This window comes from Pyrgilauda ruficollis, unplaced genomic scaffold (genome assembly GCF_017590135.1).
Source record: "Pyrgilauda ruficollis isolate IOZ18807 unplaced genomic scaffold, ASM1759013v1 scaffold32, whole genome shotgun sequence".
Taxonomy (NCBI): Eukaryota; Metazoa; Chordata; class Aves; order Passeriformes; family Passeridae; genus Pyrgilauda; species Pyrgilauda ruficollis.
In genome coordinates, this window is record NW_024524600.1 from 4,736,337 (window position 1) to 4,752,599 (window position 16,263).

At 35.9% G+C, this 16,263-nt stretch overlaps 1 protein-coding gene across 4 annotated transcripts in view; it reads left to right on the forward strand.

Moving 5' to 3' along the window:
- The window catches only part of POC1B (POC1 centriolar protein B), a 45,566-nt gene extending 32,839 nt beyond the window's left edge, over positions 1–12,727 (forward strand). The window contains exons 11-12 of one of the 4 annotated variants that reach the window (XM_041474366.1): positions 10,285–10,500; positions 11,706–12,727. In XM_041474366.1, coding sequence (XP_041330300.1) covers positions 10,285–10,500; positions 11,706–11,807 — 318 coding nt within the window. In that variant the 3' untranslated portion in view covers positions 11,808–12,727. Of the gene's footprint in view, positions 1–1,588; positions 1,718–2,656; positions 2,786–10,284; positions 10,501–11,705 lie in introns of those variants that run through there. The other 3 variants (XM_041474367.1, XM_041474368.1, XR_005955703.1) reach the window with 3 other exon arrangements.
- Positions 12,728–16,263: the final 3,536 nt, after the last annotated feature.

Below are 16,263 nucleotides of genomic sequence, written 5' to 3' on the forward strand. Positions count from 1 at the left end.
TTGCATGTAAGATACTGTAATTCTTCACTCAGTAACCTTATCATAAAGGTTTATAATTTTGTCCTGTTGTGTGTCATTGTAGGTCTTTTCAACACCACTGCTTTCTGTAGTGTGTTCTTCTCTGATGCCTTGCATAAAGTTGCATTTTGACAGTTGAATGAAGTCAGAATGCCAAGTCACCCTGTTTTAATCGTTTACAAGGTGCCTTTTTTGTCACCTGTAAACTTGATTTTCCAGATAGCTGGTATGTTTTGTATGGGACTAAAACAAGAGCAGGTTTCAATAGAGTTACTAAAACCAGCATAATTCTGCAGTGTCTTTCTGTTTTAACTGTTTTAACAGATACATTAACAAGATAATTGAGTTCATGATGCATTACCACCTAAAATGCATTAATAAATTTGTAGCAATATTATGGATATTAAAAAAAAGGATGATTTTATCAGTAACAATTTGACTGAACATTTCATTAGAGAGGTCTTCAGTTTAATAAACCATTTATTTTTTGTCTCTCAAACTGTATTGACGTTAAGCCTTAAATATTTGCACTATATGTCTTAAGTCAATGTTTTAGTTGATTTTTTGGCTTTTTCCTGACACAGTTCTCATGCTGACTGTGACCTGTGACCGCACAATTCTCCTGTTTATCCTTTGTGATTACTGATGGAATTTCATCTTCCCCACACCCCTGCTATTTTCTCCATTATTGCTGGATATATTAAAAACCAGTATCATTATCTGACTTGTGAAGTCATTTCCAAACCAATAGTCTTTTTTGCTGTGGTTGGAGTAGAAAGTATTTTGCCAGAAATACAACATTTATTATCTTCTGAAATGGAAGATAAAAATACCCTATTAAACACATAAAAATATGCATAATGCTTTAACATCTCTAGCTAATAAGTATGCTGTTGCTGGGGCTTCCTTTGTTTCTGATACTTTTAAAGTACAAATAATCCTTGAGTTACAGAAATTATTTTTCAAAAGTGAAACAGGCCTGTCAGACCACTCCAAAGTTAACATTTCTTGGATATTTGTATGTAATTTTCAAATTTCTCAGTTTCTGCTGTTCCCTAATTTGATTCCTATGACAGTGAATTGTAAAACTCAACTGACATAAGTGCAAAGTTGTTCTGGTGCTACCAAAGCATTTTTTTACAATCCCACCTCTGAACAAAGCAGGACTGAATATTATTTTTGCCTTGACAAATGGGACAGCTTATCCAAACCTTCTGAATATTTACTAATGCTGAGCGCTGAAATAGCTCAGGATGGACTTTTGCTGCTTTCTCCAGGTATTTTGTGAAATCTAATAAAAGCACATAAATTTGACTTTTCAGTCAAAATTTTGAAGCTTCATTTTATCCTTATGGGAGTATTTTTGTGGCAGTATTGTTAAAATGTTTGAAGTTTTTTTGAAACCTTCACCATCCACTATAGGGGTAACATTTCATTAACAAAAACCTTGTAAAATGCTGAAGAACCGTGTTTCTTCTGTTACACAGTAAAATATATTTTTCGTGGCTATAGTCACAGGATTTCAGTTTCAAGCTATGAAATATAGGACTTTTTTTTTTTTCTTTTGCAGATAGTAGTATCTGTCTCTTTGGCAAAGTGTTCAAGCAGTTGTGGTGGACCTGTTGGACTTAACTTTGGAGTCTGCTATGCTGGATTGCTAACTTAATTTCAAATGCTTTTAAGTCTTTGATATTTTCCTGTAAGTAATTTGTATTAGAGGAGATTTGACACTTGCTTCTATGGAGTAAACAAACTCCGTGGTATTGTCGGTAGCCACCTGGTCAAGTGGTATAACCACCTGTGGTTACTGCTGCTCTGAAAGGAAATGAAAGCTGCCAGATCTCAGCTAGGAAGAGATTTCTCTGTGAAATCTTGGTGTGGACATCCTGCCACCATAGCATCCCCTAACAGGAGGCAATTTAGGTTTGTCTGTGCAACAAAGTTTTGTTATGACACAAGTTATGTTGATACGAGGTAGCAAAATAAGAACATTCGTACCATAGCACTGACACTTATCCTGACAAAACCATTGATACAGACACAGCTCTGGTGGCAGAAGTTTCTTTATCCTGACAAAACCATTGATACAGATACAGCTCTGGTGGCAGAAGTTTCTTTTAGCTTTGCATATAACTTTGAAAGTGTCATGGTTTGACATGACAGAAAGTAAATTGTGTGTAGATATGCATATAAATACACAGTTATGTAGGGGCTGGCAAAGAGCTCCAATGTGCTCCTGCAGCAGGGGGCCCTGCTACAGTGCCAGTGCATGGAGGGAGGCTCTGCAGCACAGGCAGCCCTGCCCTGCGCCAGCCTCCTGCTCTTGGGGAGCACCAGACCCCTGCTGGAGCCCAGGGACTGCAGCCCTTTTCAGCTTTCTGCAGGGCTGAGGAGAACATTATTCACAGCCTTCAGTTCTTGTTCTGGCGGAACCTGTCTATTCTGGATTTTTTGTCTATTCAGAAATTTTTCTGTCCATTCTTATTGAGAAGTGGGGTTTAAGACAGAAGTGTACTCCTTTAGTTCTTCTCATTTACGTACAGTGTAAGTTGTTCAAGACTGGTTTTGGCCCAACAGGTTAAGTATGAAAGCCTTGCCTAGGAGAAATCAATTGCATTTTGGTTTATTTTTTTCTCAGGAGTAAATATGCCTTCAAGAACAAGAAATTCCTCTGGGTTTGTTGATCAACCTCTTTTCACTAAATTCATGTTGAATATGGATATACTAGGTGACTTTGAATGAGATAGAGGAAGTGCTGTCCTTTATATATAATTTAAGACACTGTACAACAAACTCACTGCTACCAGGTATTGTTTCTTTGTAAAGTTCAGTTAGACTTTTCTAGCTAGGTATTGGTCTAAAGGCTTTCATTCAGGTTTTTTAGATAGGGGAAAGAGGACAGAAAGGAGTCATGAGCAGGCAAGCCAGAAGAATGGCTGTCGTATCTCTGATCAGATATGTTCCTGGTGAGGATGCTCTACTCTCACACCCTGCCTCCTTCCTCCCAAGTAGTTGATGCCCTCTGTGAACCCCCACAAACTGCTATTTCAAGTACAAGGAGTTTTCCCACGTGCTATATACCTTTGTTTTTATTCATTAACATTTGTTTAAAAAACTCTTGAGTTTTTATAACTTATGAAAGTGTTTGAGTATTGTCTTCGTGAACTGTTACATTAGAATTGACTTCCTGACAGGGGATTCTCACCTTTGGAAATTCAACCTCCAATGCTTTCTGCTTGGGTTGTTTTGTATATTCATGATATGCTTTGGGGTTTATTTAGTTGTTTTGTTGGGGGCTTTTTTTATTTGTTTCTCTGTTGTTTTGTGGGATTTTTTGTTCAGTTGGTTTTTAATTATCAATTCCTAACTTTTCACCCGTATTGCTTGTTTTTTGGGAGGAAATCCTTAGCTTTTTCTAAGAGTTTAAACTGATGCAGACTCTGTACAGGGTACTGTTAATGTTAGAAATTAACATCAATGAGCAAATTAGAAAGAAAAAATCACCTGGTTTTAAGTAAAGTTTATGACTGATGATCTGAGAGTTTAGAAAGATGTATTTCAGGAATATTATTTATTTCTAACTGGATGCATTCCAATATCTATAGACTTTTGCATATAACTTTGAAAGTAAATTGTGTGTAGATATGCATATAAATACACAGTTATGTAGGGGCTGGCAAAGAGCTCCAATGTGCTCCTGCAGCAGGGGGCCCTGCTACAGTGCCAGTGCATGGAGGGAGGCTCTGCAGCACAGGCAGCCCTGCCCTGCGCCAGCCTCCTGCTCTTGGGGAGCACCAGACCCCTGCTGGAGCCCAGGGACTGCAGCCCTTTTCAGCTTTCTGCAGGGCTGAGGAGAACATTATTCACAGCCTTCAGTTCTTGTTCTGGCGGAACCTGTCTATTCTGGATTTTTTGTCTATTCAGAAATTTTTCTGTCCATTCTTATTGAGAAGTGGGGTTTAAGACAGAAGTGTACTCCTTTAGTTCTTCTCATTTATGTACAGTGTAAGTTGTTCAAGACTGGTTTTGGCCCAACAGGTTAAGTATGAAAGCCTTGCGTAGGAGAAATCAATTGCATGTTGTAAAGTATATTCTTTTGGTTTTTTTCTCAGGAGTAAATATGCCTTCAAGAACAAGAAATTCCTCTGGGTTTGTTGATCAACCTCTTTTCACTAAATTCATGTTGAATATGGATATACTAGGTGACTTTGAATGATATAGAGGAAGTGCTGTCCTTTATATATAATTTAAGACACTGTACAACAAACTCACTGCTACCAGGTATTGTTTCTTTGTAAAGTTCAGTTAGACTTTTCTAGCTAGGTATTGGTCTAAAGGCTTTCATTCAGGTTTTTTAGATAGGGGAAAGAGGACAGAAAGGAGTCATGAGCAGGCAAGCCAGAAGAATGGCTGTCGTATCTCTGATCAGATATGTTCCTGGTGAGGATGCTCTACTCTCACACCCTGCCTCCTTCCTCCCAAGTAGTTGATGCCCTCTGTGAACCCCCACAAACTGCTATTTCAAGTACAAGGAGTTTTCCCACGTGCTATATACCTTTGTTTTTATTCATTAACATTTGTTTAAAAAACTCTTGAGTTTTTATAACTTATGAAAGTGTTTGAGTATTGTCTTCGTGAACTGTTACATTAGAATTGACTTCCTGACAGGGGATTCTCACCTTTGGAAATTCAACCTCCAATGCTTTCTGCTTGGGTTGTTTTGTATATTCATGATATGCTTTGGGGTTTATTTAGTTGTTTTGTTGGGGGCTTTTTTTATTTGTTTCTTTGTTGTTTTGTGGGATTTTTTGTTCAGTTGGTTTTTAATTATCAATTCCTAACTTTTCACCCGTATTGCTTGTTTTTTGGGAGGAAATCCTTAGCTTTTTCTAAGAGTTTAAACTGATGCAGACTCTGTACAGGGTACTGTTAATGTTAGAAATTAACATCAATGAGCAAATTAGAAAGAAAAAATCACCTGGTTTTAAGTAAAGTTTATGACTGATGATCTGAGAGTTTAGAAAGATGTATTTCAGGAATATTATTTATTTCTAACTGGATGCATTCCAATATCTATAGACTTTTAAGAGGTTTTTATTATGGAAATAGAAATAATGTTTTTATATTTCTTGAAGAAAACAAGGCTTATTCTGTGTTCATTTTCAGTGCTTTCTTGACTTGGATGGAATACAGAGGAAAATATTTTTGTTCTGTACTGGATTTTGTATATGTGGAATCATAAAATACTGAGTGCATTAGATCTACTCTGTTTTGCCGGGTTTTCTCAAACCAGAAGCAGCACTCTGGGGAAAAGATGACATAAGAAAACTATGTAGTCAGTTTCTCACTATGTGTGTGAAAGGATGCTTGTAAAATGTGATGTAATTTCTTTGTCTAGAACTTTCAGGATATCTTGAGATGTGCCTATGGACAGGGGAGTTTATTATTTCATGCTGTCACAGGATTACTAAATTCAATATAGCTGTCATCCTGATAGAAATAAATAAATCTGATTAATCAGACCATAGCTGTATGTGCATCAGGATTTCAGTTAATTTTTTTGTGCAGATAATTAAATAAAAAAACCCACCAAAGTAAGCTACGAGTTCTCATTGCTTTTTACTGGCCTTCTGGCCTCTATAAACTCAGTTAACTTTGAATTTGCTATTTTCAAGACTTAAAATGTTATGCTCTTCCACCTAAGGTGGAAGTGCCTGTTTTGCTAAAGTCTGATAGTTTGGCATGTTTTATTGGCCATGAACTTGTAACCTGGTACCATTGCTCGTGATCAGGCTCTAAACTGAAGGGTGTGCTACCTTCAGGGGTCTTTCAAGGTGTTTCCATGTCAGACTGGATGTGATGCACTTCTGTTAAGTGCACTTTAAATTTTTTATTTCAGCTTGGGCATTTTTTTAAAAGCTGGAAAAGACTCTGATGTGTAAGATGACATGAAAGACTTTGATTGAAGTGTGCGAGTCTGTGTTACAAGTTCTGAAAGCAGACTGTTCAAGCTTCAAGCTAGAAATGCTTAGTAGAACTTTGCTCTGGATGCACCACATAGTTTATCTGTATTTTACTGCTTGAATGCACAACTTCATTAAAATTTGCAAATAAATGATTCCAGAGATACCTCATCAGATGACATGGGGCAGAAAGCCACAGTTGGCACATGGCAAGTTGTTGCTGTGCTGATTCATGTGCGTGCAAGAGGAGAGGAAATGAAGAGTGCTGTCATCAGCTGAAACTACAGGGAAGTTTTCTTCAGTAGGAGCTGATAAAACAGATTGTGATTTAACATACTCAGTGTTCGACTAATAGATCAGAGAGCTGTTTTATGTGGATCACTCATTGACTGAAAAAAATAATTCCAAAGCAGTCGAAGCGATCTTTGAGTAATTATATCCTACAAAAAAACCCAACCCTCTAAAAATCAACAATAAAAACCCAAAAAAAAATCCACACAAACAAACAAAAAAAAAAAAAAAAAAAAAAAAAAAAAAAAAAAACAAAAAAACCCCCACCCAAAAAAAAAAAACACCAAAAAGCCCCCCCAAAAAAAAGAAAAAATAGCTCTTGAATGGTTAAATTTAGCATTTCCACAGTGAACCATTTTTATATGAGGGTAGGTTCAAAAGAGGAGGAAAAAAGTAGTGATAACGATAGTACTATTTCTCCTGAAAATTTCCCATGATTTCAAATAACCAAAAGACACAGGAATTCAACATCTGATAAGGTGGGACACTACTCTGTTATGCCTTTGCTCTTTGATCTGTTTGAGCTTAATGTCCTACTAATGACTAATTATTTGTAGTTGTTTTAATCACAGTATCAGAAATATTTTACTAGTAGTAGGCAAATGTACCATGTGTTCAAAATTTAAAGGTTTCTTTTTAAAAAGCAGACCATGCCAATTTTTGTGATTCATTAGGAAGCTTACCAATGTCACTTTTTTATAAGCCCATCTTAATTATAAGATCTCTAAGATATGCTTTTAGAAACTCTGGTCTGTAGTTTCCAAATTTGGAGCTCATAGAGGATGGAAGCCTGTTGATAGGCAATTGTGTGAGAGACTTGGATTTTTTTCTTTCTTATTTCCCTGGAGGGATTTTTTTTTTTATTTCTATAAATAAAACTGCTCAGGCATCCTTATATATGGATGCATTTTACTCAGATTCTATTCTTAATAGTTATGAAGCAAAGGGAGACTGGGATGCAGTGTTTGTGTCTATGGGCTGTGTGAATGTTTCATGGGAAAACGTTTGGGAACAGGCAGAGGTGATAAGGTTATGTGTAAGGATTTCTCACAAATTGATCAAGTACCACCCACAGAGTTTTGGCTATTTTGCTTGACGGAAAACAAAGATGAGCAATTATGGTTTGCTGTTACAAACATCATTTTATAAGCTAAATTTAATTTTCTGCTGAACATCCGCTGGTAATGTCATGGTAATAACTTCCTATTGATTAATTAAATCTGTTCCTTCTTCTCCTTATTTGTAACTTGCATGAAGTTGCCCAAATGTGAGTTTATGTTATTACTAATGGTCTGTGATTGGAAACACAGTACACATTTTAATTTTCTTCTTTGCTTTGCTCAGAAGTAACAACTTAAAATTGATTGCCTTATTAAAATTTATTCTCTCAAAATAAGCTATAGCTCTGATGACTCTTAGAATAGTTTGGGGTTTTTTTAATATGAGACATTTTTACTACATTGCTGGTGACATACAGAATTGTTGAATTCTGAAATGGGGCTAATTTGAAGGAAAGACAACATTTAATTCTTGACACTTTTCATTTGAAATAGACTTTGAGTAGAAAGACTTCCTTTAAAAGGAACTTAATTTAAAGTGAAATGTTGTGCTGAATGAAAGTGTTGGACATGAACTAACTGGTATCCAAAAGTAAAGAAAATCTTTTGAGACTAGTGTCACTCCTTTGCAGCAAGGTTTTGGCATTTGAGTGTCGTGTTAGATTTCAGCCATTTTGGACCCTTGGCTGAGCTGGAGGAGATTGTAAAGCTCGATACTAGGAAATGTTAAAATATAAAGCAGATAACCTTAAAATTATAGCAACATACTTGATGTCTGACAGTGTTTAAAAAAGTATCTGTAAATTTCCAGAATATGATAAAAATAATCATTTTGGACACAAGTTAGATAAGTTGAAAATTTGAAATTGTCTTTTTTCATTTCCCTTACAAATTTTGAAAGCTCAATTATTTGCTTATCTTGTTTGAGTTTTGACAAACATCAAGGTCTTTGCTTTACTTCTGTAAATGCTTTTATGTTGTATTGTGCTTCTAAGTCTTTGAATATGTAACCGAAAAATCTCAATTTGCTGCTTAACCCACTAAATTATAAGAGGACTTTTCCATTACTATGACTTGCAATGCTGGTGGCAGTTTACTGAGATACAAAACATTCTTTCACAGTCTATTTTTCTGATATATTGAAGTTTGGATCAATTTTACTGTAGGAAAAAAGTGGTAAGACTTTCAGTAGCTTAGCATTTGCTCTCTTTACTGAATTGATAGCTTTCCTCCTTGGGTTGAAATAATCTCTCTTACTTCAGACCTTTATTGGCAATGCAACAATGAAAGAAATCAGTGGAAGTGATGTCAGTGAATACCATGGCGCTATCAAACCTTGAGATGGGTTCTCTCTGGCTTTGTAGCATTGTCAGTAAAGGTGTGAAATCCATCCCTGGGTGTGTGCCCCTGTCTCTACTAACATCATGCTCTGCACTTCATGGGTTCTTGCTTGGGAGCTCGGGACCTGTCCTTGCAGAATGTGACTGTACAATGGAACTTTTAACCCAGAGAGGCTTGTAAGACTTTCTTCTTTGCTCTCTTACCACAGTCTCTGCTTTCAGCTGCTTCCCACCACACAGGACTGTGCAGGATGGCACTGAAGACACAGGAATGTTATTGTGGATAATGTAGCAGTATAAGTTCACAATAATATTGATATGATTTAGTATTACTTAAATTTAAAATAGTTACATTATCATCGTTGCAGTGTTCAATCCATCAGTCTCTGATCCTTCATGATTCAAAGGCAGGGTCGACTACATGTAAATCATTCTTGACAGAAACTCATCAACGTACCTAGGTGATCTTGTAAAAGTCTGCTAATAATTCTGGCTAGCAATTTACATTCTACAAGATTATTTTAGAGACTTAGGAGATTTTTTTTTAATGTTTGACAAGATTTTAATACCTTCTCTTTTGAAAATCTGTTGAGCCTTACAATATAAATATATTTTGGGCACATTGTAAATATTGTGTATTTTAAATACATCAGGTGAGACTAATATTTCCCCTTTGCATAGCTAATGGATATTTTCGTGGGCTATCAATAAATTCCAGAGAAATAGTTTAGTTGTAACCATTTAAAAGGTTTATTTTGTAAATATAGATACATCAAATGTAATTAGAAATACAACAATTTATTTTAGTGTATAAGTAAACTGAAATTGTCTGAAGATATAAGAAATTTTCACAGAAATCTCAAGAAGTCATTAATTACTCAGGTAAAGTTGTTGTGAAGGACTTTATAATGAATTAGTGATGATTTAACCTTTCATGACTCAAAAATACCATTAAGAATTTCAAGGCACAGACAAAACTAAATTGATGGGGAGGATCATGCTCTCTCATTTAGCCTGAAGCAAAGTTTACACATCAAAGTTATTTCTCTCAATGTTGCATTGTGTGGATCTTCTCTGTTGTTTCCTTCTCCCATTTTCTGAAGGAATCAATTTTTCAAAAAGTACCATCACTGAACAAACTGAAAACTACTTTCTTTTAAAGCTGAAATAAGAGGTTAATTAATACTAAACAAAGGTTTCATACTATGAAGTTGGAAGAAGCACTTGTGGTTGTTTAGTCACATATGGATTTTTCATCCATGTGACTACTCTGAGTGAATTTCTTTGTCAGTCAGAGCTATCTTTTTGAAGAAAATGCCCCTCATTAGTTGTATTTATTCAAGCTTTAATTCAAGCCCTAGTGGTACAGCACGTAGCTCTTCAATCACATGTACCTGAAACATAAAGACTGCTAAGATTTCCCTTATTGCCCTTATTATTAGGTCAGAACAAATTGAAGTGTTATGCATTGGACCTGATACAAAAAGCAAATCTGAGAGTCCTTGTGTGAATGCATATATATATATGCATGTGTGTGTGTAGGTTATTTTTTAATGAAAAGCCTGACTTTTGGCTATCCTGTCTGTCTAATGATGTGGTTCTACTTAAATGAAGACAAAGGCAGCTGAATCTTCAAATGATGTTCCTGTATTCAAGGGTGTTGGTGAAAGTGAAGAACTGCCGAGTCCCTCTGCTTCTTCCTCAGCAAGAAGTTCAAAAAGGAAGGCAGAGAGTGAGAGTGGGTCAGCTGTGGGACAGCCCAGAGGCATCTCCTCCTCCGTGGACTGTGCTTTGGACCACATCGTGGGGCAGCTGGAGATGTTAACTCTAGTAAGTATGCAATAACAGGTGACGCTCGCAGTGCAAACTGACAGTGCTGTCAAAGGGCAACAGTACCCTGGATGTTCATAATGTTCATAAATCAGAACATTAAAGACTGTGGGGTTATTTTGAATAGCTGTATAGTCAAGTGACTGTTTTGGTGTTTTCCTTTCAGAAAATATTGATTGCATGTATTGTGTTTGCCAAAGTGAAAGCTTCCTGGTACATAATCATAAAGATTGTTGCTATATTTTTAATTCTGGGTGAAGAGAATAGCTGGTTTTGAGTAGTGAGATCTAGGGAGTTTTGTCAGGAGCCAGTTGTTTAGCAGACAATCCAGCTGGAACAATCACACACCAACAGGGGATGAACAAAGTAAATTGGCAATGTACCATTAAATCCCTTTCCCAACTTCATGTGTGAGGTGTTGGCTTAGGTAGGAATCCAAGCAGTGCAGTAAGTCCTTGTGCCAATGAAACTGCACAAATACTCAGTCTCAGTCAGTGACTCTGAGTCACTTGTTTGCAAGTGCTCAATACATCTTTTTAGTCCAGATTTACCTTATGTTTTCAGATACTTCTTTGTAGTCTGTGATATATTGACATTAAATCACTTCAAAATAGAGCAGCTAAGGGTTTTTTTTTTTTTTGTGTTCTTTTGCAATATATATGTTAAGTAGGAAGAAACAAGATTTGGGAAGTATTGAGTCAAGTCATGAGTTGTAAATTATTTGTGTAGTAAGTTGTAAAAAAAACTGCCAGCCTGGGTCCAAAAACATACTTCTTCCGCTGAAAATAATATCATGGAGACTAAATGCCTTGTAATAGTATATTTTCTCCTCACTTCCTTTTCTTGGGGATGCCTTAAAAGTTTTTTTTAGTTTTTTGAAAGTATCATTTGTGGTTACAGTGATGGCTGTTTTTCTATTGGAATATGGATGCAAATTTTCACGTAGTATTTCAGAGTACTTTACCTTATACATGTATGTATTTCTCTTTCTCAGTGAAAATGTTTTGTGAAAACAAAAGCCTTTGGACAATCTCCATGGAGGCAAAGCCATAATTTTTAAATAAAGTTGTAAATAGTGGAATAGCTAAGGAAAAGCTATCTTAAAGTATTTTTTCCTGTTGAGTTCAAATTACTTTTCTTATGTTGCATGCTTTTATAATACTGTGTGAATAATATAAACCAAATTGAAATTATTCTCCTTGCAGACTATTTCAATCCTGGAACAACGTCTTACTTCTACGGAAGATAAATTGAAGGAATGCGTAAAAGATCAGCAAAAAATGTTACTTAAGGGAAAACAGAACTAATAAAATAAAGTGAACTGTGTTGATGAGTATGTTTCATAAAATCACAAGGAATGTTTCTTCACTGGATTTTGCTATAAGCAGAAACATCATATGAAAGTAATAAAAATGGAAGAAATTAAAAAAAAATTCAAACATTGGTAGCAAGCAGATATTCTGGTTATCTATTCAATGAAGTGTAACCCAATCAAAACTAGTACTTTCTAAATAATTTCCATTGAACATTCCAGAACTCTTATTTCAACCTAACAAGGTATTTGTAAGGCACTAACCATGTATTTTTAGATGAATAGCAGTTATTATGCAGGTTACCACTGTGCAGATTTTTAAACTCTGTCAGTGATTGTGAAAATAATGTTCTTTGTGCTAAGACAACATTACTTAAGCACCTAAATTAAGTAAGACAGTACAAAAATGCCAGAGGTGTTCTTTGTCCCTTACATATTCTCAAGTGTTTTACCAAAAAGTAGTGTGCTATTCTGTATCTTCTAAACATTTTAGTAATGATTGCAAGAAGATGTAGTGTGAAAACTTTTAGTTACAAATGCAGAAATTAAGTCATTTAAACTTTGAAGCTATAATTGCATCTGTGTGAATCCAGCTGCAAAACATGAGTTTTCATGCACTTGAACACTTCTGCTTATCGTATCCCCGTCAAAATTCACTTTTCATATTTACAAAAATAAAAATCAGCTTTATACTTCTGAAGAATATATTTGAAGCAAACACAAAAATATGCAAAATCTAGGTCATAAATACAAAAGATTCTTATCCTATAAGAATGCCCACGTGTGCTCAAGCTTTGCTTGCTGTGAATGTACCCCATCAAGTAATGCATTGTGAATGCAGACATAAGTCAGGAAAAACTTTGCAGTGTGTGATGATTTGGGTTTTATTTTTAATAAAAATGCAATTCTTAGAAAGATGATTTTGGGTCTTATTTTTTAACGGAAAACATTTATTTTCTTTATGTCTATCTGTTATGTTTTTAAATGGCAAGTGCAGAACACCTGTTGTAAATCCGCAGTCAAAACTAGGTAATCATGCGTTTCTGTAACTTTACGTGTGTGTTGAAAAATAGGACACTTGAAATGGGGAAGCACTTTAATCCAATTCTGCAACTGACTGTATATAGATAAAGCCCATTTCCCAGGCTGAACCTCATTACCATCAGCAGAGCTCAGCTTTAGTACACAGGCTCACTGTATAAATATGACTGCAGCTCAGGCCACGGAAACGTGCAGTCAATTTTTCTTGTATAACTTATTTTCTCTCTCAGCAACCACCTTCAGAGAGCCAGATACCACCTCACTCCCTTTGTTAACTCTGATTTTTACCAATAGGTACTCCATATTTGCAGCTCAGTCTTGAGCTCTACTGGTTATGGCAAAGAAGCAGTTTCTTACAAAATTTTTGGATGCAACTGTTTCTAGGCAGCACCCTAACCACAGATTTTTTGTTAAAGAATGGTCATATGTATTCCAGCCTGACCTTTGATTATGCAATTGTTTTTACTAATTATACATAACACAAAGTTATGTAAATGCTGTCTTTTAGATCAAGTGTACTTCACTTTATGAATTTGCAAATACGCTTATGGTTTTTGCCTTTTCTTGTCTCCATTAGAAGACACAAAACCATGTAGCTATTAAAATTTTTGCTTATTTCTTGTTTTCTCTTGGTGGACTGTGTGTATATATATACATGTCTTAAATCTGCAGATTTTTCTTTTGAGTTTTTTCAGGATTATTTATCAATAAGATTTCTTTTACTTCCTTATTTTTAAATAAAATCTCTGCTGAAATTTTCCCTTCTGCCTTAGCTCCTGTTACTAATCCCTCTACCTTTTCAGTACCTATTATCTGGAGCATTTTCTATTTAATCCAGTTTGTTCCTCTGTTGTTTGCACATCTGGTGAACCAACATAACATTCCCAAATTAAGACATGTTATTGTCATTCTGTTGGTACTGAAACTCAATGTGATAACACTTGGGAGGATGTCTGGTCATGGTTGGTTGAAAACAGGATGGATGTATTTTCCTCAAGCTGTGAAGGCTTTCTTAGAACACAGCCACAACCATCTAACGTGATGCTTCTTTTCAAAAAACATTGATGTGGGCTAGTTATCTTATTCTCTTCATCCATATAATTTCTAATAAAGTTTTGGAACAGGAATACTTCCTTTAAAAGCACCTGCCAAGGCTGTTAAACTCGCAGAAGCATTTACTTTAGGGTTTGTACTCTGTGAAGTAACTAGTGTACTTGACTAGTTTGAATTATAAAACTAGAGGAAAATCACTGCTGTTTAGTCTTAGTTGTGTTTTTGCACTATGTGAAAAAATAATTGCATGGATCTTTAAATTATTAAAATTATGTTTGTATTGGAGACTGGATTGAAGTATTGATAGCCCAAACTTGTTCTAAACAAGCTGAACAATATACCTGATGCAGTACAGTTTCCCTCAGGTTAAATTATCCCTCTGATACTAAATATAAACAGGCCCCCCTGCTGGAGAAAGACTGCTTCCAGCTTTCAGGCCTGCTACTGCAAAAATGGCTCAATTACTTACTAAAAAGAATGACATGTAGTAGATTCCCAAGGTTTGTGTGTCGAGAGGGAGAAGGTGGTGGCAGGAATAGTTGTTGCTGGGAGACTGTCTCTGGAGAAACCCAACTTCAAATTCCTCAAGTGTCAAAACGATGTGCAGTAGCTCAGCAGCTCATTGCAATGTACTTCAGCAGACATTTCAAACTAAAAATGCTCTTCCAAATGGAAAGATATGCTACCAGTTGTTACTTCAGCATTCATTTTTTGATATTGATATATTTTTTATAAATTTAGAGTTTTGGAAAATCAGTTCCCAGAGGTGAATGCATCTGAACAATTCCCTTGTCTTTGGGGGATTGTTGTTTCTTGCTTTTACACATGTAAGATAATAATTAGTTCTTATCATCTTCATGGTGAGGAATCTAAACTGTAGTTTTAAATTTTGATCATATTAATCTTCTGGCTGGAAAAATGGTGGTAGAATAGGTTCTCATTGCCATTTTAGGATGTCCTGAACAGATTCATATAGCATGAGAGATTTGAAAAATACAACTTAACCATCTTTATTTATGTCTCTTTAAATAAATAAATAAATATGCTGTACTATTTTTAGGGTAAACAATGTTCTTTTTTCTTCCTAGAAGGTTTTTTACAGTGTTGCTGAATTATTTTAATTGCCATATCACAGCACAAAATCACTCTTGATTTTTCTATTGAGCAACAGTGACCAGGATGTGGCTATTTCCAGGGACGTAGCTTTATGTAACCTGTTTACCTTGTAGGACTTGTAAAAATCAGAAATTCTGTACTCATTGCCCCAAACAATTAATGAATATGTATGTTCACATTGGATCCAGGAACAGTATGTTTTTGTCAGAGTACCCCCTCAGGGACTTTTGCACGCTTCGGATGCATAATACAATTGAAGCTGTTTCTTTGTGAGAAAATAGGTTAATGACTTGCCAAAAGGCAGATGTTAATTGGAAAAAGTGCATACAAGCCCTTTTCTTTACAATGTATATGGGTTGCGTTTGTTAGGACTTGCATCCAAGAACAGGTGCAATTTCAATTGACTCAGCTAACAGGATGTGCTGAGTGCACTCCTCACCAATTTCACCAGAAATTTTAAATCCAGCAGGAAAAAAAAGAGTTTCTAAACTAGTCAGTGAGTGATAAGCTGCTTTTATTTTCTGTCATAGAGCATATTTATAACTTAGTATTGTACCTACAATTAAACATCTTAATAATATGAAAATAAAATCTTTGATTGTTTATTGATATTGTCAAATTTTACTGGTGAGCACCGGTATCTTACATGAGACAAAATGTGTCATCCTTTCCAGATTGTTTCTTTTTAAGACAGTCAGCAGTTCTAGACAAGGTACCACCAGTGTAATTGTAAATAAAACTTAAAGCAGAAATATTGGCTTTTTCGCTAACAGATTTCCGGCCATGAAGCTACACAACCAGGTCAAGGTCTTGTCTTGCCTTGCTTCATTTTCCCACAGTTCAGAAGCAAAAGTTAATGAAGCAGCTGGAAAAAAAAAACTATCTGGGTGTGTCAGGGTCAGAAGAGCTGCTGTTGGATAGTTTAATGGTTCTGTTCAGAGGTCTCTGGGAATTTCTAGGCTACTCATACAAGTCCACTGCAACGGGAACTTCGGTTTGGATCCACATGCCTAGCCTAACCTCATCGATCAAAAGTCAGAAGAGGGCTGGATGTGAAATTCCTCTGGCTGGGGTGTATCAACAGTCTAAACCAGTGCAGGAAAATCTAGTTCAAGATGGCCCATTGGCACTAATGAGGGTACTGAGACTGCTGGTGGCTGGGGTTACATGATTTTCCCATGCCTGTACCAAGGACCTGCTCAGTGCACTTGCAGAAGCAGGAATGGACTGAGAAGAAATAC